Genomic DNA, 26,693 nt, shown 5'->3' on the forward strand with positions numbered 1-26,693 from the left:
TGTACCAAGTTGCCCCTGAAAAATGGGAAGAGCTTGGTCGGTTTTAGTCTTATGTTGGTTCGGCAATATTTTTTTTGTAACGTCAAGGGATTATGTAACTTAATGACATGTTTGGTTGGTTAATTTGTACACTATCAGCCTTTTAAACTTTGGATTAGTTCATTTTGCTTTCTTCCTAATTCATATTAGTTGAGACACTCACAATTTAGGTAAACGCTATAATTTGTATCAGCCACTTCAAACAAGCACTGTTTAATCATCAAAAGTTTTGAAAAATATATTAATTTAGATATTAATTCAGATACAGCAACAAGAGAAACCAAATAATCCACAAAACAAATATTAAGATAATACTACTTCCTTAAACCAAGAAGGAAACATGTTTAATCCCTTGTTGCCTTTTTACTCTGATCACATTTATTAACTCCACCAACTGGTGACCAGTCATCATTTCCACACACCTCCCACTGTTGCCACATGCTCTATCTGCGGACTACATATTGTATCTGAATTGCTGTTTGAGTCGGTGAGTTCACCGGTTATTCTCGCAGCCGCCAGTATTTTATAGGTGATCATTGTCTGGTTTCATTCCGTCCTAGAAATTATAAACATAGTATCCGTCCGCAACTGCCTGACCACTTTCAGAGGATCTTTCGAAAATCCATTTAAATGTCTGTCTGACACGTTCTATTTTCATAAGATTTTACTGCCGTTAGATTGACCATGCGGAGTCTGTTTTAACTCGGTCAGGGGTTTGCTCGGGTGAGTCTACAACCCTTTAACAATACACTGATTCAGGATCACTTGTGATTGTAATATTGCCCACATGTTCGAAGTGTTGATCGTCAAAGAATTGATAGTTGTAACCTTTGCGTGAATATTCTTGAGATACCAGCTGCTAGTTGTGAGCGCATTTTGTATTTATGGTTAAAGTTCTGAGCGAATTGGTCGGGTTTTAAGTGTTACATCCGCACGATAGTTACCGAATCAGTCGAGTCTAAGAGCCGGAACACCTGCCCCTCTATCCTTCTGATGTTAGAAATCTCAGCTGCAATAAGCAACGCACGACGGTTCTTGCTACTTGATAGGATCGTAGAGATTATACCTTTTCAAGCTAGGGTCTAACCCGTTGGGATGACCACTTGAGCGCAGACATTTAACCACATCCCCTACTCCACCACGCCCAAGTTCTCAACGAGAGTCTCAACGTTCTCTACTTCCCCAAAACCCAGTGTAATTCTCACGTGGCCAGAGGTGTAAGAGATTGTCTCTGTTCGCTGCCTTGGGCTCCACCTCAAAGCCAGCCTGATGGTGTATTTGAGCTGGGTTGGAGGCGTTCGGTTGGAAAATGGACAATAAAAGTTCCATACCCTCGAATAATTTCCAGGTCTCGGCGTTGGGTTTAACAGAGGTTAGCCTCAATATACTGATCATCAATCGTCATCTGAACGAGGGGGACAGCAATACCACGAGGTTTATCCGCTAAGTGTCTGAGATGGGGTGGTAACACATATCTGATATATCATGTGATATCCCAGCGTAACTACTACACTCCCCGTGGTTAGCTACAGTCGTAGTGTTGGGCGTTTGCCAATACCGATACTGCTTTTAGTCTGAACCTATCGTAGTCTAACCCGAAATATGCAGTATATTCTTCAACTTTATCTGGTTGTCATGGAAACTGCCATATCAATCAGGACAGTCGTGAAGCCAAGTTCTCAGGTGTTCTCATCACAATTGAAGTTATTGTTCTCAACAATATAGAGGCAAGCCTCATCTTTAAAAGTGAATCAACACGACTGACCCTTAGCCCTCCAAACTGGTGTCTAAGCTATAAAGATGGGGAGACATTCACGGTTAGGCGAAGGGTTTACTCGGTGGTAGAAACCCGAACTTGCTGTCCAGTGTAGTTCCAGGCCTTCTGTGGGTCAGGTTAACTTCAGGTACTGATTTCTTGTGGAGGTGTGGTTTGAGCCTGTTCTTGCTACGATCTTCAGTCTTTTTAAGGCTTTTGAACATTTGTGATAGAAAAAGGTTTTCAGTAGCGCTGCGATGGTCTGTTTGTTCGTTCTACTGATGAGAAACTGATCGAGGCCTACTTTTAAATAAAAAATCGTCACAAGGGAACTAACCAAATCCGAGCGATACACAATGGATCGCCAAACTTATCTTCAATCTGATAGTTTGCATTTGAACACGGTGCTGACATAACAAACCAGCAACAAATTATTACTATTCGTATGAACTACAATACGTGAGGTGTAGTTTTACTGATCATATAGCTGCTCCCTTTACCATACACTCACTGGTTGATCTATGCCTACATCGCAATAGTGGTCAGTTTAGATGTATTACTGTAGTTGTACACGGTCTAGGCTTCTAGCAACCCATCCCATGTGAATAACAAATGCGTTTTAATATCAGCCGAATGTAAATGAACTCTCGTTAATGTTTATTTTTGTTTATTTGTTTGTTTATGAACACCGACCCAATCTCCATCGGAAACTGAGGAAACTCATTTTTGCGTCGTGAATACGGGTAGTACCTGCGAGTATAATAACATCGTATATGAGTTACACATAATTGTTACTTATTTATCAAAGTTACGATTACCACCAATAGGGGCGGGACCGTGGTGGCAGTAATAGGTGTACAGTGGAGAAAACACGGCTTCTTGTTCAAGTACTTCACCCCTCAGCTATCAGTAGATGCGTATGTCATGTAAGGTCGTTCATTACTTCATTATTACATGATGACCGAAAAAAATCACCGAAAAAAATCACCGAAAAATGTGTATCATTTATTTTTCTTTGATCTTCTGCAGTAGCATTCGCTTAAAAAGAGTAAATATGTATTTTTCAATGATATAAGCTAAATTTATATACATTGTACATTGTACATTGTACATTGTACATTGCATACATTGTACATTGTACATTGTACATTGCTATCATTGTACATTGATACATTGTAAATTGTACATTGCCACATTGCATACATTGCACATTTGTCATTGTGTACATTGTACATTGTACATTGTGCATTGTGCATTGTACATTGTACATTGTACATTGTACATTGTTTATTGTACATTGTGAATTGTAAATTGTGCATTGTACATCGTACATTGTACATTGTACATTGTTTATTGTACATTGTGAATTGTACATTGTACATTGTACATTATACATTGTACTTATGACACGAGGTAAAGAAGACTTTTCAACGACAGGTTCATGTGGGGAAGCCCAACTGCTCACTGTATGAGTCAACGCATCAGATAACAGCGTACATCAAAGCTTCCGATTTATTCAGAAGATGGTGCGTTTAGGTTAGTGAAATACTTAATTAAGTTTCTAAAAACTATTTTATTTAATGGCCGTAGTCTAGCGAAAATACTTGAAAAAAATTTTTTAATCTATTTTGATTATAAAATATGGCGAAAATAGATTTTGCTTAAATTTGTTAAAAGTGAATAATCGTGATCTGATTTTGGCCCCCATAGGAATTTTCGATGATCGATTGGAAGACGAGTCCATTTCTTCGTTGCGCGGTATGCAGGCGAATGATAGACGTACACATCTAAAGATATTGGAAAGATATTTTGATATGGGTACAATTCATTTCAAATCAGATTCATATCTTTTTTCATCTGAACTCATGCAGTTATTATTATGATAAAAAATATGGGGTTGGATTTGGGGCTTTCGATTTTCTGTCTTCTCCCGTATTTATGAGTTTTTCATTTTCTCCTCTGATGCGATTCCGGATTACTTGTAAAATATTAGTCAATATTCTGAAATTCATGTAGGTTTGTGATTTGTATAATGGACTACACCGCCGATTTAAACGAATTATCAGTGGCGGAAAAATATAGTTTTAGCTTTCTTTTTACATTTGAATTTGTTTTATGATGTTTTTATATCCTTTTGTGATGATTACTGAAAAATAGTTTGATTGATTAATTTATATATCTAAATTTTCAACATCTGGGTGGGTTTTAATAACAAGCCGTTCTTGTTATGGTTAATGGAGACGATTCAGAGTTAAGATTGTGCAAAGGGTACCAGATCTTTTGCTATCAAACCATTAAAAATCAGAAATATTTTTATTGTTTTTTAGCAGATAAATTTTCAATCGATTTTTAATACAGTAAACAAGCAAAACAGTTATTATCAAATCCTCAAATAAAATGAATAAAGCTGCTAAAGTCTCAAAGAATCCATTTTATGTTTAGTGGTTGAAGTTATACAATTATGTTAAATTGCGGATGTCAATTTAAATGGAAAATGGACATTAACATAACCAATATTTATTCTGTGAAATAAAAATATTCAAACCCTCCACCAGGAGGTTCTATATAAAATCCACCTTTGTTCAACGTTTACAACATACGCCAACTATTCAACTCCACCCATAACTTTCCTGATCATCTCCACACATTATTAGTAGGGAGATGTTGCATCTGATGGTTGACTGCTATCAAAAGCCAAACTGTTGTTGGGGGGAGGGGACCCTCTCCTACTGATCCACGTACAGGTCCAGATAGAAGAGATGGGCTTTTGGTCTCCGCTGGAGAGAGTGTTTATTAACATTAAGTTATTAAAAAGAAATTAATTAAGTTGTTAAGGAAAGATGCTATTAAGCTAAGAATAAATTAGACCCGTTGTGTTAATATTTTGGTCTAAGTGGTAACTGATTGGCAGAGCTGCTAAATTATGAAGCATTGAGTCGCATTTTATTGCTTGTTCAGAGACCTAGAGAATCTAAGTACGAACGCAACTAATGTAGTTCACTCAAATCATTGCTATTGAATTTCTGCTTCAGAATTTAATACGTAAGTAACTAAAGATAAGTAATTAGATAATAGGTAACCATTAAATAAGTTAAAAAGTATAAACAACAAACTGTGAGTGAGCACCCAGCAAGTAGGATATAATATACATCAGTTAGAGATCGTAACACCCCGAGGACTCCCAACCCCCACCCCCCCCCGCCCCCCCCCCCCCCCCCGCCCCCCCCCCCACCCCCCCCCCCCCCCCCCACCCCCCCCCCCCCCCCCCCCCCCCCCCCCCCAGCAGAGATACCCATGAGATGTGGCAGTCCGCAATGTCAATATTTACTTAGCCACCACCCAGGGTTTGAAGGTGGCAGTGATCGAGCCGCACTCTGTGTCAGGTCCCAACTTTGTTCTATGAGATAATATTAACAAGGCCACCTGTTGGCGTTCTGGCAGCTGATTGCGAAATCACCCACATGTTCGATTGGGTGATCAAACAGTTTGAAAATGATAAGTACCGTGGCGTTATTCTAAATACCAATCATTAATCCCTCTCACATTTAGTTGTAATTGAAGGACTTTGAAATTAGTCAGCTGTTTTGAATATATCACCTCTAAGCCTCTGAGAAGTAGGTCGACTGTATCAACCCTCTCGCTATCTTTACGGTTTTTCATAACATTTACAATCTCCCCAGCTGTCTCATGAAAGTCTAAACTTTTTTATCTCGCGATTATTAACATTTGTACCTACTCAAGTTAGGTCCAACCCGTTTCGGATGGGTTATTTGCCCAACCAAACAATGACCATTAATCCCCCAGCACACGTCCAGGCCCGCAAAGATAGACGCTAATTCCACACCCCACGAACCTTTTATAGATTTGGCGGAGGCCACAGTTTAAGAATGTTGTGTTCTTGGCAACCATAGCACACCTCCGCCTATCACAGGGGTGGAAAGGGTGTGTTCTCGTAGTTTTCTTGAGATAAAGTCAGTGAAGGCCAATCTTGATATCCTCTGATCATCTTCCAAGAATAAGGCGTTTATCTTACAGAGGTTGGTACTTGTCATATTCATCATCCATAATCACTGAAAAAGAGGCCACCGCTATTCCTTCGGTTTTTGTGAGACAGAGTTGCAAGCAAAACAAGGTTGAGCCCACATTTCTGATACAACCCTGTGGGCTGTCAAGAATGGCCACCACGTCTCCTGCAGCTGCTTGATCCCAAAAGTCTAGCATTAGTAGCGATACCAACACTGCTGTTTCTCTGTACCCCACCATCTTAATCCAGCACAACTGCTGAAAGTGTTTGAAGCCCATCCTGCCACTGGTGGTTCTGGAAGCCTTCCGTCATCACACAGGATGATCTCGATGGAGAGAGATGGACTGGAGTTCGGAACACTAAAGTGGTCAAATGTCCTCTACAGTATAGACAGTAGTTCATCTTTTAAAGGAGGATGACGACACTAAACTTTACTAGAATATTCTCCCTCAAGGGATCTCAAGCCAATGTTCTGTCGAACACTGGTTTACAAGGTGGTATAAAGCCCGTGTTTGTTGCTCCCAGATGAAGGTTATGTTCCGCCCTGATAAAGAGATTCTAGTCTTCTGATTAGTTGTCTGCACTTGTTTTCAGTGTTATTTGTTTCATGCTTCAGCCAAGTTTAAGTGCCTTTGATTGAAAGTTTTAATTGACATGGCTTTTTTGAACGTGTTATCTGAAAACGGCCTGATTTTTTTTCAATCGTTGACGTTGAAGCGTCCAATTTGCTACCGATGCTAGCCCCAAAGCAAAAGGGCCACAAAAATTAAAAGAAAAGAAGAAGCATCTTCTGTATCCACTAAACGCCTCTCCAATGCTTGGACGTATGCAACACATTTGATTCGTCGAGGTGGCGAAACCGACAAAACATTCCCGTTCTTCATTTTAACAACCACGTGTTTTCCTCTTCACTTCTAACAATTAAAATTGACTATCGCGCAACGTGAGAAAATACACGGATTAATAATAAACAAGGGTGATAAGTTGTACTGTTGGTTAGTGTTGAACCTCACTAAACTATTACTTACAGCTTTTTCCGCTACAGCTGTATCCACTAACTCTATATCACTATGTCCTATAATTTAATTATTTGGATATAACCTGCACTTCTTTGGTGCGGTTATAGTGTTCCTTTCTGGTGAATTACACGCTTTTTAGTGATTATAGAGATGGTACTATAGATGGTATTATAGCAGAGAGTTGTCCTTGTCATGGAGGACCAAACTCATACAAACGTTGAAGGACACGACTTGAGTGTTGATATTTCCAAGCGAGAAACGTCGAGGTAAAGTAAATACAGATTGTGGCAACAAGAAAAGTAGATTAATGTGAACTGTGAAGTAGTGAAGTAATGCCGCTACATGAATTACACGAAGAACATTGGGAGAATGACGCATGAGAAAACTGAGGTAGACTGTTTGCGTATTAGAACTTTAGAACATCGCTAATAGTTTTGGGAAAATGTGGACTATAGAACGCGCTAAATTATTAACAAAACGCGCTAATGTTTTGAAAGACAAGTTATTAATTGATAATATAAAATCTCAGATAAAATCACGTGTAAAACTTGTTAGAAAAGTGCACGCGGCTCGTGTATCAGTTTATAATTATATCCACCTTAAACTGACGTTAAACACGCCACAAACTATACGATTACGAACACACGATCACAAATTCCCACACTGCTCAAATTTTTGGGGCGCTAAACTGTTAAACTGTAACTATTACAAGAAACGGTACACCATATTATTATAACTGACACTACATCTCTTAATGGTTCCCACGGCTCAAGGAATGCTACATATCATTTTTCGGCCTACCCCTATACCACGCCCGGCAATACGATTGGCTGACTGAACTGACATTGAACACGTGACGCGCGCTCGCGCCTAGGCTGCGTGGATATATATATTTATACCTTTATCCCACTAGTACTACCAATTACTACTTTACCTACTAATTACCTTTGGATCACGAAAAATGATAATTAAATAATTTAAATAATCATAATTATATTATTTGAACTTTCTAATTTGGTACATAGAAATTTTCAGTTTCTATGTACCAAATTTGAGATATCACCTTAAACACAAAAAAATATCTCCAATTCGGTGGTTTGCGGTAGTGGTACCAAGGCATATATCATTATATCTTTAAGACAAATAATTTGTGCAAGTTTGGGTGAATTTTTATGTGCCAAATTTGAGATATCACCTTAAAGTTAAACACAAAATCATCTCCAATTCGGTAGGTTGTAGTAGTCGGTACCAATGGCCATATTTTTGGAGATCAGAAATTACGATTTCTTGAAACTTTCTAGGTAGTTAGAATTAGATAGCTTTAAGACAATAAATTTGTCAGTTTGGGTGAATTTCTATGTGCCAAATTTTGAGATATCATCTTCAAACCAAGGAAAATAGTGCTGTCGGACAGATGTCTCTGTCGGACAGATGTCGTGTTACCTTTCTGATTATGTCAATATTATTCTAATTCACCGGAAACTTCTACCACGAAAGCTTAGTTTGATATAAAGATCAAACGATGTTATATCGTTCGATCCTTATTTATAAAAACTATGTGTATATATTCAAGTGGGAAAGGCAAGTAATTGGTCAAGGTTAAGCAAACAAATCGATTAATATGTGTTAGACTTAGAAGGGTATTTTGTATCAGTATTACACGGTAAACTGTAAAGTCTCAACTTGACAGTGTCGTTCACGGAGCACGGGTGTACTGTGTGGCCCAGTGTCGGTTGTATTTCCTGCCAGTACCCTATGTCCTCCAAAGGCTGAATATCCGTACCCGACTCTAGTTCTAGATATCATGATACTTTAACTCAACCAAGTGTGATCTGGCAGCGAAACATTCAAGTTGCTGAAGCACTTTATTTCAACTCCCGTTGAGATTTATCTTAACATGGCTGCAAACCTAGTTCTACAGCATTGTCAACTTACAATTTCAACCATCATTGAGTTATTTGTTCTCACAGCAGGATGCGTTTGTTAAATGGTATAAACTGCAAAATAATATTAGATTGTAAAAGTATAAACCATTCCGTTTGTATAAACCATTCCGTTGACCACTATGTCGGCCACTCCGTTCAATAAATCATTTAGCTAACCACTAAGCCACAGGACACGCCGGAATCGAGGTGAACTTTGACCATCCGAGGTTGACACTTGCCGGGATTTCCTCGTCTCAGTTGTGGCTTAGAGTCATGACAACCACGTGACAACCACGTGATAACCACGTGACAACCACGTGGTAACCATGTATGAGCACTTGGACACGTGACAGGTTTGTTTACTTTTTGTAAATACACTTTACTCATATAGCACGTGATTGGGTAAAATAACAAGCACCCGATTGATCGGTGCTACTGAACGTGGCGAAATGGTAAGCCGCGGATATTTTTGTTAAATGGTATAAGTTGACGATTAAAAGACATAGTGATAGACAGTGTATTGCTTTGTCTTTATGTCGAGCTCCTTTTTATTTTAAATTTCGAAAATTTGTTATTCAATTACCGTCTTTCCTAGTTTAATAATTTATTAATTTTAAGTTTAAAGTTTTAACTCACGTTTTTATAACAAACCATTTGTTACTTTTATTAATATTAGGAGCATTTTAAAAGTGTGACTTATTTAATAAGCTCAACATGTTGACTTTCGTCAGTAAGCAACCGAAACTACCGAAAGTTACCTTAAAAACGTGCTTCTATTTATACATTCCAACCAGCACTGATAATTTAATATTAAGTGAATGGTGTTACTCGAACGCTGCCACCTAAGCTCGCAAACATGTAAGTTTTTTGAGGTTATCGTGTTTCCCCCGATTACAATTAACCATTTAAGTATTTAGTGGTTGATTATGTGTAGCGTATTTGTAGAACCGGGAAGTAGTACGTATATAGTAAGTATATAGTAAGTGGTAAATAAGTAAGTGGTAAGTATAGTAAGTGGTAAATTAGTAGTTTATATAAACTCAGATAATGTGAGGACTATAAAAGTACACATAAAAGTGCACATTTATGTTTCTGTGGATTGTAATATTTTTAAAAACAATATGCTTGTTCTTCAGGGAAACACGATTTCTAGCTTTGCTATTATTATGCCTAGCTACTGGAGTCCTGGCTAAAGCTAATCGAAACAGAAAAGTAGGTCATCTTTAACGGAACATATCAAAACAAAATTTGCCGAATGATACTTAATCATAAGCAATATTTAATCATTCGATATTATGAAAATATAAATTATTACAACCTTCTGTAAAAATGACACCACATAATTTAAGCGAATCTATCCAAACAGGCAAAAGCAAAAGAGGCAGAACAAGTGCTGGGAGAAGCGGACCCCTACAACTACGACCCTTACTACGCCTCAGGGGGATATGGAGCTGGTTACGGATCCGACTACTCGTCCTCTCAAGATCAACAGAAGCTTCTAGAAGAGTACTACGCTTCCTTCCCGCAGGATCCTGAGTGTAAGAACTGTGAACAGAGACCGTATATCGTGAAGGGGGATGCGGGGACTCCGGGTAAACCAGGCTTCCCTGGACCTCAGGGAGAGGCGGTTAGTAGCTTACTTTTCATTCACTTTTTCATTTAATTTAATTTAGTGAAACTCAATAATAGTGATATGTTTTTTTTAATCATTACAACTTTGCTTGCTATTGCAAACCACAAAAAACCATGAACAACTCTGTCTCCAATTGAACTACTCCATACCTTATCTGTAACCCTCATTTGCTCATTTGCTCATTTGCTCGTCAGGGAACTCCAGGAACACCAGGTTCACCGGGTCGACCAGGAGACAGAGCAAGTAGTGGTAACCCAGGACCCAGGGGACAGACAGGTTCTGATGGACCTATGGGACCTAGCGGTCAGAAGGGTTTCCCTGGAATGAGAGGCAGACCAGGTTTGTTATAATCTGTAGATAGATTATAGTGCGTTTAAAATTGAAGTAGACAATCAATTGTATCATAATGATGTGGTAAATTATACACGGTGGTTGTATTGATACAACTATTAAAGTTAAGCGAAATTTCACTGAGCCATACAATTTAATGAGTTAATAGTAAGTGGTCCTCCAAATAACTGACTAGAAACTGTCCCTGCAGGAAGACCTGGCAGACACGGAGTTGATGGTAACCCCGGACAAGCTGGTGTTGACGGGTGTAACGGTACTAGAGGAGAGTTCGGAGAACCTGGTACTCCCGGATCCATGGGCACACCGGGTCTAACTGTGAGTTTGAACTAGATAGGATTTTGGTGCCTAAGTTTAAAATCCCAAAAAAATATTTTGAAACTTAAATGATTTGTTTTGGGCCGATTACAATAATTCACCGTAACCTAAATTACACAACTTTATATTTTCTCACAAATCTCTTATGACAGGGAGACCCAGGTCGTCTTGGGAGGGGTGGATCACCAGGCTCCCCCGGAAAGAGAGGAGAGCCTGGAGACCAGGGACGAGCTGGTGAGCCTGGTCAGAACACAGAAAGAGGAGAACCTGGTGAACCTGGTGCTGATGGAGCTCCTGGCAGAGCAGGATTTCCTGGCACTGCTGGACGACCAGGTCAGTTTATCGTAATATAATTTTTATCAAAACAAACCAATACAATATAAAAATAATTTTCTCTGATAATGTTTGTCTCCTGGATACTTTTCTCTGATGTCTTTGTTCATTTCTGTAGTTTTCTTTCCATTCAAATTTTCTCATCGGACCCTTATTAAAGAATAAATAACATTATTGTGACGAAATTTCCATCTAGGAGGTAGAGGAGAAGCGGGACAGTCAGGAACCCCTGGTAGCCCAGGTACAATTGGTCTCCCGGGTGATGGCGGTGAAGGAGGAAGGGACGGAAACAGGGGTAGACCTGGTTCAATGGGAGACATGGTGAGTCTAGTTCTCATCGCCAAAATACTGTAGACAACCACAGCACCAAAATATATGACGAAACTGCTCGTATTTCATCTGACTAACAAATTGCCGTGTTCAGGGTAGACCCGGAAGACCTGGTGACCGAGGAGAGCCTGGGAGGGACAGTATTCCAAGCACACCTGGTGGACTTGGTGAACCTGGAGACCGGGGTAAAGATGGCAGACCTGGCAGAAATGTGAGTGGGTTATTTGAATTCATGTTCTGGCATAATTCCATTGTCATGAAACAGACTACTAAAGGCAATCGACAAAAGTCTAAGTAGTGGTAAAAAGATGTTTCTCACTTATAGATAAAACACTTGATATTATACACAACCAACCAACTATCACAGGGGTCCCCAGGAAGAGGAGGATCCAGAGGCGGAACCGGACAAAGAGGGTTACCTGGTGAGACAGGTGAACCTGGTAAGAGTCTGCGAGGAGCACCTGGAGAACCGGGGACCACTCCTAAACTACCTCCTCTTAGGGGACGAGGTGGACTTCCGGTGAGTTATTTGACATGTTGCTGTGTAATGTTACTATGGGGTTTGGTACAATTTTAAGGTGTGTGAGCTACTAGAAAAGAAGTGTTCCGGTGATAGCTAGCAAAATTTTATTAACAATTTAACAAAAGTCTTGTAAGAAGACGCAAAATGTTTTGTTAATAAATTGTTATCTTATGCAACAGGGAGATGACGGAACCCCCGGATTAAACGGAGAGCCCGGAAGATTAGGAACGCCAGGAGGCCCTGGTATTGATGGTATTGCTGGCTTCCCTGTAAGTATCGTCCTTCCCAAACTCTTTGCTACTAATGTATTAGCCTTGACTATTTTCATCTGGACAAAACAACTCTTGCTAACCTATAACAGATGTCACATGACCCCTTTGTAAAGTTGCTGGTAGTATCTAACTCGTCCCTGATCCCGGATATATTTCAGGGTACCCCAGGACTAAGAGGAGCACCCGGGAAGAGAGGAAGCAATGGAAGACTCGGAATCCCAGGTGGGAATAAATTACGTCTATTTGTTTGGTATCCGTAGGATTTTAGGAGGTTCTGTTTCTGAAACAAATATGAACCCGCACTAGATTGTTAATTTAACACAAACTTTCATGTCCCTATCATACTTTTTAACTGGTGTTCTGGTTTTCACAAAACTAACATCTCACAGGAAACAGAGGATCTCCCGGAGATCTAGGAATTATGGGAGGTCCCGGAGGAGCTGGACTACCTGGCTCACCTGGAAGAGGTGGAGCACCAGGAGAACCTGGCCGCCCTGGAACCACTGTGAGTCTTATCAATATGGAGAAGTCTTATTAATATGCAAACATGCATCTTACTGTAAAGCAATACAAACTGAAACCGGTCTCTGAACGTGCATAATATAAATATGATTTTATACCTGATCAGTTAACTTCCGCGATTAAATAAATTAGTTTAATGAAAGTTTAACTTCTGAACCTGCAGGGATTCGCTTTACCTGGTCGACCGGGAGAACCTGGAAATGATGGGCTATCCGGACAACCAGGACTCCCTGGTGCCCGGGGTAACCCTGGTGAATTAGGAATGAGAGGTGATTATATAGTTGTATGTTGTTCTGCTACAATTCTAACGGGTGATGACTAAAAAATGGGACTTTTTTCAAGGGTCTTTTTAGTGTCGATAAAACTATTTTTGGTTCAAACCAATGAAACAGCGTTGTAAAACGGGCAATTTTGAACGAGTATGGTCAATGACAAGCGCCCATGAGCCCATTTTGATTTGTTCAGGAGGGCTTCTTTCATCAAGCTCAAAAATCCGTCTGTACAGTTGGGCCTAAAATCGTGTTGGCGCAGTCTCTTCTTTTGTGCCCTAAGGCCCATGTATGCTTGTAAGCCATATTCCGGGCATGTACATGTGTTGCCAGGACTCTAAAGAAGTCCTCTATGGGTTGAGATTGTCAAAATTTACTTTGGTCGATAACTTTTGGGACGAAATTGGCCCTTATGGCAAATAAAGATGTGGTTTTCCCTGAAAAATACGATCTAGCCCCATCCTAACGAACCACCTTCCACCCTTTGGGGATATTTTCTTGTAGGAACAACACCTGGCAAGGTTTCAAGCACTTTGATTTTTACGTGGTACCATTATAGACCATGCTAAAGCCGATAGTTGACCTAGCCTCGATCTTTCACACGGTAAAATTTTACCCCTCAGGTGGTTTTGAGCTCAAATATCTTCTTACTGGTTTTAGCTACGCTGATGGGTGTTGAACCCTCGTCTTAAGCATAACATTCGGCATACTCTCTGCTAAATATTTTTTGGTATGGAAGCTTTAACTACCTGTGAGGCGACTTCTGTGAACAGAGCTTTACTGTAAAGTTTTTATAGGACCCCTCCCCTAGTTCGAGACCATTATCGGGGACAAAGATCAACCAATTTTATCAAATGGGGGTGGAAACTGTTCGAGTATCGTTCAGAGTAACTGGTGGTTGTGGTAAATTATCAAAATTTTGTTCAGGTGGAATCTGAGGGCTAAAAAACATGTAGTCCCATTTTTTATTCATCACCCGTTACTGTTACTTTATCAATACGTCAATCCTACAACTGTACTGCTTACCCCATTTTATGAGTTTATTTCAGTTAATATTCGGTTAAAATTAGATTATTTATATTATATATATTTTGAAATAGGAATGAGAGGTGATTATATAGTATTCTGATACAGTACTGATATTATTTCTTCTTCGTTGGAGGCTGTGGTCATTATCACTATTAGATGGATCATGACCACTGTAAGATAGAGCATTGGAGCCCTGTGCTTACCCCGGTAAAATATTAATTAGTGGAGAAAAAAGTTAAACTTTTTTTTCTCCGCATTTGGCGAATCGTTTTGTTGCTTGTATGAAGCCAATGATCCTTGGTAGTGAGAACTTGTCCACTATGTCTGTCACACTAAGATAGAAGGAGTAAAAATATCCTCCTTGTTGGTAAGACCACTTCGGGCACTGACCAATAAAGTGGTGCATTGTCTCCTCTTCCATGAGACAGTGTGGACAAGTTTTAGGGACCGTTGTCGGCTTGAACTTATTAGTATGGTAGTTTAGTTCACAATATCCAGGAAGGAATTGTGTCGCTTTTCTTGTGCTCTCTTTGCCAAGTTTCGGGATTGATCTGGTGAACTTGTGTCTCCATACTCGTTTGAAGTGAGTGTTGGGCAACGTTCTCCATCTTTCCCTCATTTTCTGATGACTTATACTCCGCTGCCGCAGCACTTGAGTGGAGTCCAAGTTATCAGAGCCTTTTTTGGCAAGAGAGTCAAGTACTGATATTACTTCGTTACTAATACATTATACAGTAATACAGTACTATAACAGTACTGCTACAGTACTACTACAGTACTACTACAGTACTACTACAGTACTACTACAACTGTGCTGCTACAGTATCGCTACTTCTGATTACAAGTTTATTTCAGTATATATTCGTTTAAAATTAAATTATTTAAGTTTCAAATTAACCTAACAATATTTTTTATCAGGAACCCCCGGTTTACCCGGTGCTATGGGAGATCCAGGTTTGGACGGTGCACCCGGTCTGGACATGCGAGGATTACCAGGTCTATGTTGTCCTGAACTTATATAATATTTTATTTTTTCTGCTCAGAACATATGAACTGTACTTTCAAATCGAGCACTATAAGATAAAGGGAAACGTTGTCAATCAGTAAATAAAAACTGAATCCGGTCTAACATCAGAAAAAGGAACACTTTTTAAAAAGTGATACGTTTTAAACATATCGAATTTCCCAGGAATGAGAGGAGAAGATGGTGCTGATGGAGAAAACGGAGAGCGAGGAGAGGCAGGTACCTCTGGAGCACCAGGAATTAACGTAAGCTTCTAAAACAAAGCAAGACTTCGTCAATGTGCCTCGGTTTTGGGGTTCAATTCACCATTTTAACAGTCTGATCAATGTTTACCCCTATCTTACCCCTCCCTTTGCCAGGGTATTGACGGTCTCATGGGGGACGGAGGACTGCCCGGTTCCCCGGGACGAGCTGGTGTCCCTGGTACCCCAGGCCAGGGTGGAGAGCCTGGGTTAGGAGGAGAACCTGGTTCACCTGGTAGAGATGGGTTTAACGGAGTGAACGGTCAGAAGGGTACATCAGGTTAGTTATTTAGTTAGTTAATTAGTTAATTAGTTAATTAATATTTTTAATTGTTAGGTTACTCTCTGTAGACAATTGTGAGTAAAAAGTTCACGAAACAATGAGTGTATAAAGACAATGAGTCAATGAGTCATTAAACTATCAAGACAATGAGTCATTATGTTATTAGATTATTATAAGACTATCGACTAGATTATTATTAGACTACCGACCTAATCGAATGTCCGTGTAGGAGTGAACGGTATGCCCGGAAGACCAGGTTTGAGAGGAATGGGAGGAACCCCTGGTTTGAGAGGAGCTCCAGGAGCACCTGGTACTGCTGGAACTGATGGTACTCCTGGTGAGAGAGGACTTGATGGCACTCCTGGCTTAAATGGACGAAAAGGTAGAGAGTTTTAGGTTCAAAATATTGATAAACTCAATTAAATTGGAGTGAAATGTCTCTTTTGTGAATAGTTGTGCAGTCAAAGGCATTATATGTTACCTTTTAACTTCTTTTAGGTAGTCCAGGAGAAGATGGACGGGACGGTAAAGTACGTTACGCTCAAAAGGGAGAAAGGGGAGACCCCGGTGCTGACGGAGCTCGGGGAGCACCAGGTAATTGAAAAAAGAACGAAATAAATAAATAAAAAAGAGGTAATAAATCGTTTAAATCTGTCATCTGAGTGACAGTACGCTTATCACCTCCAAATTGACGCGCTCAGAGCGAGAAAAGATCAAGATGTTGAAATTGTTTATTTATACATGGTTAGTTATACCTGACACTTGTGTCAGTTGCTTACCATATTGGCGGTATACAAGCACATTATTTCATTTCATTTCATATATTTTTAAAGTAGTTATATTTCCATAATATAGTTCAAAGCTTCAACAAGTAATTACGAGTGTAAAATTTTACTGACTGGGTCTTGACCAATGACCAGGTGACGATGGTTTGCTGGGATCTGGAGGAAGGCCTGGTCTGGATGGACTCGCTGGAATGCCTGGACGACGTGGAGGCAGAGGAGAGCCTGGAGTTCCCGGATATGATGGTCAACCTGGCCTGCCTGGAGAATTTTCTTACGTGAGTCAATTTAGATCGCCAAATAAAGCAAATTGGCTGTTGTCACAATGTTATTTACATATTACATAAATCGATTTATATACTATGATATTACTTTTTCAGAAAATTATCCTTTGTATTCAGGGATTCTTGTTCACTCCACATTCCTACTTAGGGCGCACCTGGAGCTAATGGAGCACCCGGAACTGATGGAAAACCGGGACTACCCGGTCGACCAGGACTTGGTGGTGACAGAGCAGCAAATGGTATTCCTGGAACTGATGGAAACCCTGGTAGTCCAGGTATGAGCCGGTTTAAACTGATTCTATTTATAGAAAGTTTATAAACTTTCTAAAAGTTTACTAAATAGCTGAATAGAATATTAATATCAAGCATTTTTTTAAAGTATAGTAGAAAGTCTCGTAGGAGACGCGGCTAATATATATTTACGGTTATCAGCCTAACATTTAAATGACCCTCCTAAATGTACAGGATTGCCTGGTAACGGAGGAACTGACGGTACACCGGGTGAAGTAGGAGATATGGGTAACGCCGGACTTCCGGGAAGAAACGGATATCCTGGCCGACCTGGATACAGAGGTATGTAAGATTTAGTGATTTGGTTTATTGAGAAATAATAGACTTTTGGCACCTTGCTTTAGGCCTCGCCTCTTTAACCAGAGGATTTGCAGCACTTAATGATACCCTAGTATCCTATTCAGCTTCTTGAGAGAATAATGAAGTAAATGTAACTTTCATTTTCATTTCCCATGATTGTTTTGATAATAATTATTATTATGCAGGAGACGCAGGAAGCACAGGAAAATCAGGGTCACCAGGACAACCAGGGTCACCGGGAGGTTCAGGACTTGATGGAGATGCAGGACGTAACATGGCCGGAACCCGTGGAGCAAGGGGAGACCGTGGTGAACCGGTTAGTGCATCAGTTAATTAAGTTCATCTCCTTGTAATGTGCAAATAAAACTGTGCTCCTAGTTTTCTTGTACTCTAATCTAACACTGTGTCATGAAAATCCCCAGCTTAACGGGGAAATGCCTATCCAATTCTCAATCTCCTCTTACAGGGTACACAAGGAACTGAAGGTACTAATGGTGATCCCGGAAGAGACGGAAACCCCGGACGAGATGGACTTGCTGGTCGACCTGGATATGCTGTGAGTACATGAAGCATATTGAGTAACATAACTGTAAAGGACATTATTCAGTACTTTTTGTCGTTCACGATAATACAACCCTTAAATGACTCCAATCACCTTAGTTCCCAAGTGTGAAATAGAAATTAACTGATTAAAACTATCAGGGAAACAGAGGACTTCCAGGGACCCCGGGAACACCGGGAACCTCTGGAGCAAAAGGAGAAAGGGGAAAAAAGACCGTTATTCCTGGAAAGCCTGGAAATCCTGGATATCCTGGACGTGGCTTCCCTGGCAGAGCTGGCCTCCGGGTATGTTCAATTCTATTCTGTATTTCATTAGCTATTCACCCCATCGTACCTTGTAATTACGCTAGTATAAAGCCAATTTAAAAAGTTGGTTGTGTCTAACACTTATTTAAACGAAAAATTAACTCCTTCACCAATACAGGGAGATCCTGGAACCGAAGGAACACCAGGTAACCCAGGACAGCCTGGTGACAAGCTGGAGCTAGGACCTGGACCTGCTGGTAACCCTGGTTTACCAGGTCGACCAGGATCTAGAGCAGCCGGTGGAGACGCTGGTCCTCCCGTGAGTAATTCTATTACATACATAGCTGCTTTTTATTAGATTAAATTTTACTGTAAGTTCTTAATCATTATAATTTACAGTGAGCACATCAAATTAATACTATCATCATAATTCAGGGACCCCCTGGACCCCCAGGTTATGATGGAATCTCTAGAGATGGATACCCAGGAAGGGCCGGTACACCCGGTTACCGAGGAGAATCTGGGCGTCCAGGTACTCCTGGTACCAAGGGAGAAATTGGAGATGCTGGAACTCCAGTAAGTACATTGTAGTCTGGTATTTCATTTTACCAGATTTGAAATTTCACATAATATGGTAAGTTTTAAAAAAACCCATTTTGTTGGGGAATGATTGTTTTAATATCCTAACTTTTCCTCCAGGGAACCCCTGGTTTCGGAACTAACGGTCTGCCTGGTGAAAATGGACGCGACGGAAGAAACGGCAGTCCAGGACGAAGCGGATATCCAGGTAACCCAGGAACTCCCGGTAAGCTGGGAGAACCAGGAGTACCCGGAGCAGATGGCACTTCCGGACTGGCTGGAGCTGATGGGAATCCAGGCTACCCTGGCAGAGCCGGGTACGCAGGAAGACCAGGAGAAACTGTGGTGGGAACACCTGGTAAAGCAGGAGTAAGAGGAGAGGACGGAGTACCAGGCATGGATGGAGCACCTGGAAATCCTGTAAGAATTTTATATGTTTTCGTAATTAATTAGTTAATTAGTGGAAATATGAGTGGAAGAGTAAAGATATTGGGTGACTAACTTAGAGAGACTCTGCATATTGTAATATAAATGACGCGATCAATCTGATCGCGATATTGTTTTTACGAAATAAGTTTTATAAGCTGTTTAACAAATACATTATCAGGGGTTACGAGGAACCAATGGACGCCCTGGTAACAGGGGTGCAGCAGGAGACCCAGGTGCCCCTGGGTTCGGGACACCAGGCAAAGACGGAACTCCTGGATCTCCTGGATCACCTGGAGGAAAGGGACTCAGAGGAGATAACGGTAGAAACGGAAACCCAGGTTAGTTCAGTTGGTTAGAAATGGGGTCCTTACATTAGAATCTTCTAGTATTCAGTACCACGTCCAGCTCGATTACTTTTTTTTCTGAAATTTAACACCAATACAGAGTCTCACAATAATCTTAGGTACATACTTTAGTACGTACTTTAGTACATACTTCAGTATACATGATGGACTGCCTATTTTAAACAAATTGACAAGGAAACTCTTGACCTAGTGTTAACAATTCAGCAATTCTATTGCCACAGGACGAAGTGGACGACCTGGATTTGACGGTGCTCGAGGAACCCCAGGGAGTGACGCTGGTAAAGGAGAAATGGGAGATGCTGGATTTGACGGAAACCCAGGGTTCCGAGTAAGTGAGAGCCGGTCCTGATTTAACGGACTGATGATAATTTATAGATTAACAGATTATGATAGAACTCTGTAATCGATCCTTCGAGTTGGTTAGATTTATCGTTTATCCAATGTGGTGAACTTTATTATTTGGTAGTCCATTCTATTGTCATTCCCTTACCAGCTTACCCATCAGGGAAACCCGGGAAGTCCTGGTAAAAGAGGATCCCCAGGACCTGCAGGTCTTGCTGGGGAGCCTGGCAGTCCGGGTAGAAATGGATTCCCTGGTAGGGATGGTAACCCTGGTAGAGCTGGAGTTCGTGGAGACAGGGGCAACCCTGGAACACCTGGACTTAATAGTGAGTTTATTTAAAATGTTTGATTGGGCGATACTTTTATTTTCCTATCTCAAAACTAAATTAAGGTTAAGTTGATCAACAAATGCAAACGAGTTTAACGTTTTGGAGTAATAACTGATAACGCCCTTCAGTGAACCAGCCCGGAGCCCCAGGAGCTCCCGGAGCAAAAGGACGACCAGGAAACCCCGGCTGGGGCGGATTCCCTGGCGGTCCTGTATGTTAGCTTTTTAAAACTTTTATAGAGTTTTTCTACAAATTATATTAGGTCCTTTAAAATTTAAGATAAGGTCCGACAATGTTTTATTTATGCAATGACTGATTGTATGTAATACGATAAACTAGTTATATACAATAACTGAAATGTGTTTCTAATAATGTATCCCAGGGTTCACCCGGAAGACCCGGAAACCCCGGAAGACAGGCAGGTCTCCCTGGATACCCTGGAACTCCTGGAGCCGAGGGGAAATGTGGGGATCCCGGACCAGACGGGACGCTCCTGGTGAGAACCCTATTTGTCAGTTTGTGTTGTGTTTATATGGATAGGATGTGACGTCTATAATACTCTATAGTCTAAATAATGTAGTTGATCATATTTAAGCATTTAGCTTGAAAAGTCGATTCTGTGCTCCAATGAGATCCGACAGTATTATGATATGCTTATTGAAGCTTTGATTAACACTTTACAGCAGAACATCTTTAAACTGAAACTTTCACCCATTCTCAAATAACAATCATTGACCTCAATGACCTCCATCTTAAAAACCATGCTTTGTTAAGACTGTCAACTTTCATTTGTCAGGGAGGAGGTGGCTTCAGTATCGGGCGAGGCAGACCCGGTCCTCCAGGGAGATCAGGGGTGACCATGAGATCCGAATACGCTCAAATTCAACAGTACACTATCCACTCGCAAACAAATCAGGCTCCTTCCTGCAGCTTCGACTTGAATGAACTTGCTCGCCTTAACGGTGGTTAGTCGACCGAAATTCATTAATTATTAACAATCAATTAATTCATTAATCAAGTAAGTGTAACACACTATTATTTCTGATGCGTGATGATTACTCCAACATTAGTGTTTCATTATTGGAAAATTTACTTGACACTTCCTCAGGACGAATGCCGAGAATAGAAAAAGAATCCTCAATAGCCCTCTGGGAAGGATTCAGTGCCCTGTACATGGACACTTCCTCTGGTAGCGGTTGGGGACAGCCTCTTTCCTCCTCTGGTAGTTGTCTCAAGAACTTCGAGATTCAGCCGGTTGTGGAATGCAGTACCAATCCCGGGTGTGAGGTAAGAAGGGTAGAATGCCCTACATTGATGTTAATATGCTCATCTCTGATGTGTTGAAAAGTATAGAAAAACTGAGTTTATTTCAAAATATTATCAAGGTTAATCTACGGAATATATTAGCTAAACGTTAATTAAATATAAGTTTAACCTTTTTAACAGCCCATAAAAACACCAGGTAAAGTTTGACGAGAGTAGCATGTGGATGAGTACATGTCCTGAAGAAGGGTCTGGAGACACTATTGGAGAGTTCCTTCCCTACGGAGAGACAGAATATGACGTTGCAAACCCTAAACCGGTAAAATAAATACACTTTTAGGGTGAGGGGCAACGGCAATAATTTCGAACGGTTTTATTTAAATGATCATTTATTGCTGTACTGTATTTGAAACGTATTTAAATTTTAAAAAGGAAAGAAAAAATATTAGTCTACTTAAGCTTGATGTCAGTTGGCATCTTACTGAAACTATGAGATTAGAACAATATTCTGATTACCTGTTCATTCCCCCAGGTAACGGATTACATATCTCGGTGCTCAGTATGCCAGAGTACCTACCCTTGGTTGGCAGTCCACAGTTTTAACGATAGAGTTCCTGAATGCCCGCAAGCCAATAACGGAAAGTTTGAAGCTTATACGCTTTGGGTGGGATGGAGTCTTATCATGGTAAGTAATTAATTAGTTACCATTGATTAATTACCATTAATTTTGTTTTCAATTTTTCAAAGTATAAATAAAGATGCTTAATACTTTACTACAACTTAAATTATCAATTACCTTACAAGACTTATATTTTTTATAACGTACGAAATGCGACGGTTTTCCCGAAATTTCGCCATATTTTCGGACCGCCAAAATTTCGGTCGTCGTAATAAAATCCGTCGCATTATTTTTAGCTTATTCCAATAATTGTGGCTTCATCGATTCATTTTGTTCTTGAAAAAGTTGGTGATATGATGGTGGGACAAATAAACACAATATTTCATGATGAATTTAATGTCAAGTTTGTAGCGCGATGCGTTACCGTGTCTTGCCGCGCATTCAATAATGCTTCTCGCAACGACAATTTTCAAATTTCACTAGACGATCTTCAAGTTCATGTCACTAGATCGGTGAGATGCACCACTGAGCTGTGAAGGATTGACATCGTGAATCAAATTATGTCAAGTAATACGTTTTAAATTTACAATAAATTACATTTATGTGCTAACATAAACGTCTTATAAGAGACTAAGTCAAGATAAACAATTTAATACCAAACTCAATAAGTCATGTGATGCAGATTTACTGTCATTGATCAGTAGAGTAAAATTTAGATTGAAATACTAAAATCAGCACTAATCAGTAATCATTTTATTACTCAAGTGAATTTAAAAAGGATCTTGTTCCGGAAAATCTACCAAAGGAAATTTTGAATTTCCTTTGTGTCAGAAAACAAAATGATGAAAAATACCCTTATTTTCTGTGACGTCCAAAATGTGACGGTTTTTGTTCAATTTCGCCATATTTTCGGACCGCCAAAATTTCGGTCGTCGCAAATTGGTCCGCCACAAAAAAGTTTTGTAAGGTAACTTTAATCCTCGGTAACCTTATATAATTTGATATGTTGTCCAAGATACATATAACAAGGGCTGGTAGGTAATTGATCATGTTAATTGGTAGGTAATTGAGTAATTGGTAGGTAATTGATCTTGTTAATTTTCCAGGCTAAAGACAGAGGTGGTGGTGTTGGACAAGATTTGACCACTCCTGGGTCTTGTATGAGGTAGACTGCTATAGTGCTATTAGTTTTACTTGACACTGGATTCTTGAATCTTGCAAGCATCCATCCATTCACACTTCTGGGTCCCCTCCTTACTGCACCACCTTGATCTATGAGTTCATATATTAAGACGCAATGAAACTACCGGACTACGATGTATGGGGACTTGCCACCCCATGGCAAGTCTCTGCTACATCGTTTCCTCACATTATTTGTTAAATAGTAGTGTTGAAAGTATTAAAACTAAATGTCTAACTGTGACGTCCAGTGATGATTCAAATAAACATTGTGATCCTAATATCCTGATCATTTATTATTTTCCAAAATAAAATACCCATTTCAGACGGTTCTCCCCGCTGATGTCAGCCAAGTGTCAGTACGCTGGAACTTCAGTGAGCGGTCCTAATTGTGTGTTCCAGTCTTCTGGTGCCGAGATATTGTTCGTCAGGAACTCTGAGAAAGAGTTTGATGATGATGTGGTAAGAACAGGATTTTTCTCAAACAAGGAGATATTTTATTTGGATATTCAAGAGGGAAATACAACTTCAAATTAACGTGCTGTTGACCCAGAGCTATTTAAAGCACACCTTTTTACCAATTGTTTTTACAGGGTGTTTCAAAAGTCTTGCAAGGATGTTCTTCTTCTTCTTTCTTTTAATCGATCTTTTATATTTCAGGATGTTGGTGTTCTTGATGACGACCTTCATACTTACTTCTCCAGATGCGCTGTATGCTTGCTTAAGATTCTCCGATAAGATGACCGGATTGGGTGTTCTCTGAATTGGATTTTATGGTTGATGAGTTTTGAGAATTGTTACAAATGTGATGATGATATATTTTGCGTGTATTGAATTTGTATGATTTGATTTCTCTTCAATTTTCAACTAATTTTTGTTCATATTTACCACTGTTAATACCAGTATAGACAATAGATTTAGTATTGCTTAGCGCGCATAACAAGGCGCGCATAACAAGGCGCTAGCATTTTACCGCCATTCTAGGTTTCACTGATTTCACAATACACAATACACAATATGTCCAATTTGATTCTAATTGTTGCTCCTAATCTGATAATTTTAATGACAGTGACTGCTCCCTATTAACCAACCGACCAACATTTTCGGTCGAACCCTAAAATTACTAATACCAAATTTAAACCCCACATATGCGTGTATAGTCTCCAAATCTTCTCTCTGCTCTCGGACTTTGTTCTTTTGAATAGAACTGTTTGTATACTTTAACAAATAGTGATTTTAACTTTGAGATAAACTGCTAGATTATTATATTTTTGTACCAATGTTCACCTAACTTAACGTCTCTCACTGACACCATCACCCGGCAACCAATTTTAAAGTATAATTTATTAACGATCTGACTACATAACAGACTGGCGGTCAGCGTTCCCCGTATAGTAGCTCAACGGAGGGGGTAATCAGGGCACGTGTTAATGAAAAATGTACGATTGTACGTGTCCTTCCACAATCCCCTCTGTTGGGTCACACGTTATTGGGAACTGAGATCGCTATCGTGTAACTAGAAGCAGTATATGCAAAGTAACTTAGGTGATAGGTGATAGGCAATATGAAATTACACATCTTACTTTAACTTTATCCCGTCACCCATGGACTTATCAATTAACGGCTGGTGGTGGTGTCATCGTTTGTCGTATTCACATAGCCATGTGCCTACGCGTACTGCGTGACGCGCTTGTTTCACAAGTATGATATTGTTTCACAAGTAGGATCTTTTGCCGCCTTCGGCGGTCGCGCGCTACTGCAAGCGAGAGGGCTCTGGTTAGAGCAATTTGTCGTACTCAAAACGTTTCACGGAATTGCGAATGCCGGCCCATCGAGGAAAATCTTTTTACTTTGTATTTTAACCATTATAAAATGTGATTAGTCGGATTATATAAATATAGTACTGAGTTCAAACAGTCCCCGAAACGAAAAAGCAAACATTTGATTTTTGTTTCGGCGACTGAATCGTTGATGGGCCGGCAAATATTTGTTGTCGAGTAGTGTTGAATACTCATATTAACATGATTATTGATTTAATTTAGGAATTGTATATAAATATCTTTGACCAAGTTTAATTGGTGATAAATAATAAAATTGTCTTTTCTCAAAAAAAATTGTCTTTTCTCAATTGTTAATGAGAATGCACCCCAGCACAGGGCGCGCGCGGCGGCTTTGATGTTAGCGGCTACAAGCTTGAAGCTAGGCAGCTGCAGAAAAATGCCGCGCGCGTTCAGCGTAGGGCTTTTCGTTTTTGATTTTACAAATGACAAAGCAACTTTTAATGATTATTAATGGAATTATCGGATATTTATAATTCAATATGTATTGATTCTTCTGTGGAAAATAAAAATTGTATTTTACTTAAAATTGTATTTTACTTTCTATGCATAAAAAGAAACATTTCGTCTCATCAAAATATCACGCTAAATTAAACTTTAAACAACAAAGAAACAATAAACCATTCCCAAATTTATTTCAATAATAATTGCTAGTCATATTCTGATTTTTGTATCATCGATATAATTCAACTTTTACAATAAAATTCGTTCATTTTAGACCTAATTATAATAGATCCGTTACTGAGCTACCAGATTTCGCTAGCTATACTAATTTTTAAATTTTTAAGCATTTTTCTTAGCTTAATGTTCTTTTTTTCCTTCCTCATAAATTTCCCCGCCCACTACAGGGTCATATGCTCGCACACACGTCCAACTGAGTGTTATACAGGTGGGTGTGGATATGCAATTCTTTTCTGGATCATCTTCAAACACTCTTCCTGTTTATATGTTAGTGCAGCAGCAGTAAGCACGTTTCTCTTTATTTGCAGGTTCACCTGGATACATAGGTGTTTCACGGTCAGGGTGCACGGTTCCTTGAAACCAATTGAAGTATTTTTTAGTGAGACATGTTGGTATGAAGGACTCCATATTGTTCCCGAATGTACCAAGTCCCCTGGTAAAGTTCGCATCAGGAGTACTTTGTAGCTGTGCTAGGGTTTCTTCCGTCATGTTCGCTTTGCTTCTGGCGTGAATCCATTCTCTAACTTTCTGGCACTGCATCTCCATGTTTTTTGGCCACGCATCACATTGTCCAAAAGCAAAACGGTCAAAAACAGCTCTGCCAGTTGCAGTGAATTCGAATCGTGTTGCATTAAAAGTCGAGTGTCTGAAATTTGAAAAAAATGTTTGCTTTATAATGAAATGAATTTGCCAATTTTTTTGCCAATTTATGAATG

General features: G+C 39.8%; 2 protein-coding genes across 2 annotated transcripts in view; both read left to right on the forward strand.

Annotated features, from left to right (window-relative positions):
- The first annotated feature begins 7,984 nt into the window (after nucleotides 1–7,984).
- LOC134824713 (26S proteasome non-ATPase regulatory subunit 1-like) overlaps nucleotides 7,985–26,693 on the forward strand; it is a 45,082-nt gene continuing 26,373 nt past the window's right edge. Inside the window, exon 1 of the mRNA XM_063836690.1 lies at nucleotides 7,985–7,988. The gene's annotated coding sequence lies outside the window, so the exon portion shown is untranslated. The remainder of the gene's footprint in view (nucleotides 7,989–26,693) is intronic.
- Nucleotides 9,578–24,414, forward strand: LOC134824712 (collagen alpha-2(IV) chain-like). The gene is made up of 39 exons (XM_063836689.1): nucleotides 9,578–9,621; nucleotides 9,900–9,975; nucleotides 10,130–10,390; nucleotides 10,591–10,735; nucleotides 10,938–11,062; nucleotides 11,215–11,395; nucleotides 11,592–11,716; nucleotides 11,820–11,936; nucleotides 12,093–12,245; nucleotides 12,428–12,517; nucleotides 12,679–12,742; nucleotides 12,910–13,025; nucleotides 13,206–13,311; nucleotides 15,259–15,336; nucleotides 15,530–15,609; nucleotides 15,724–15,886; nucleotides 16,119–16,271; nucleotides 16,388–16,483; nucleotides 16,810–16,949; nucleotides 17,104–17,230; nucleotides 17,421–17,528; nucleotides 17,732–17,862; nucleotides 18,013–18,102; nucleotides 18,249–18,392; nucleotides 18,532–18,672; nucleotides 18,789–18,929; nucleotides 19,053–19,352; nucleotides 19,540–19,699; nucleotides 19,948–20,054; nucleotides 20,232–20,394; nucleotides 20,526–20,608; nucleotides 20,780–20,893; nucleotides 21,194–21,362; nucleotides 21,506–21,684; nucleotides 21,860–21,979; nucleotides 22,193–22,345; nucleotides 23,386–23,444; nucleotides 23,785–23,920; nucleotides 24,119–24,414. Coding segments are annotated over exons 1-39 (4,974 nt in total). The 5' UTR covers nucleotides 9,578–9,619; the 3' UTR covers nucleotides 24,197–24,414.

The sequence above is a fragment of the Bolinopsis microptera genome, chromosome 13 (assembly GCF_026151205.1).
Source record: "Bolinopsis microptera isolate Bmic1 chromosome 13, MBARI_Bmic_1.0, whole genome shotgun sequence".
In the NCBI taxonomy this organism is placed as follows: Eukaryota; Metazoa; Ctenophora; class Tentaculata; order Lobata; family Bolinopsidae; genus Bolinopsis; species Bolinopsis microptera.

Excerpts from the sequence above, each read along its gene's own strand:
- LOC134824712 (XM_063836689.1), top strand. Across the intron at positions 17,529-17,731 it reads TGGCCGACCTGGATACAGAG|GAGACGCAGGAAGCACAGGA; the intron begins GTATGTAAGATT and ends ATTATTATGCAG. Across the intron at positions 21,980-22,192 it reads ACGTTGCAAACCCTAAACCG|GTAACGGATTACATATCTCG; the intron begins GTAAAATAAATA and ends TCATTCCCCCAG.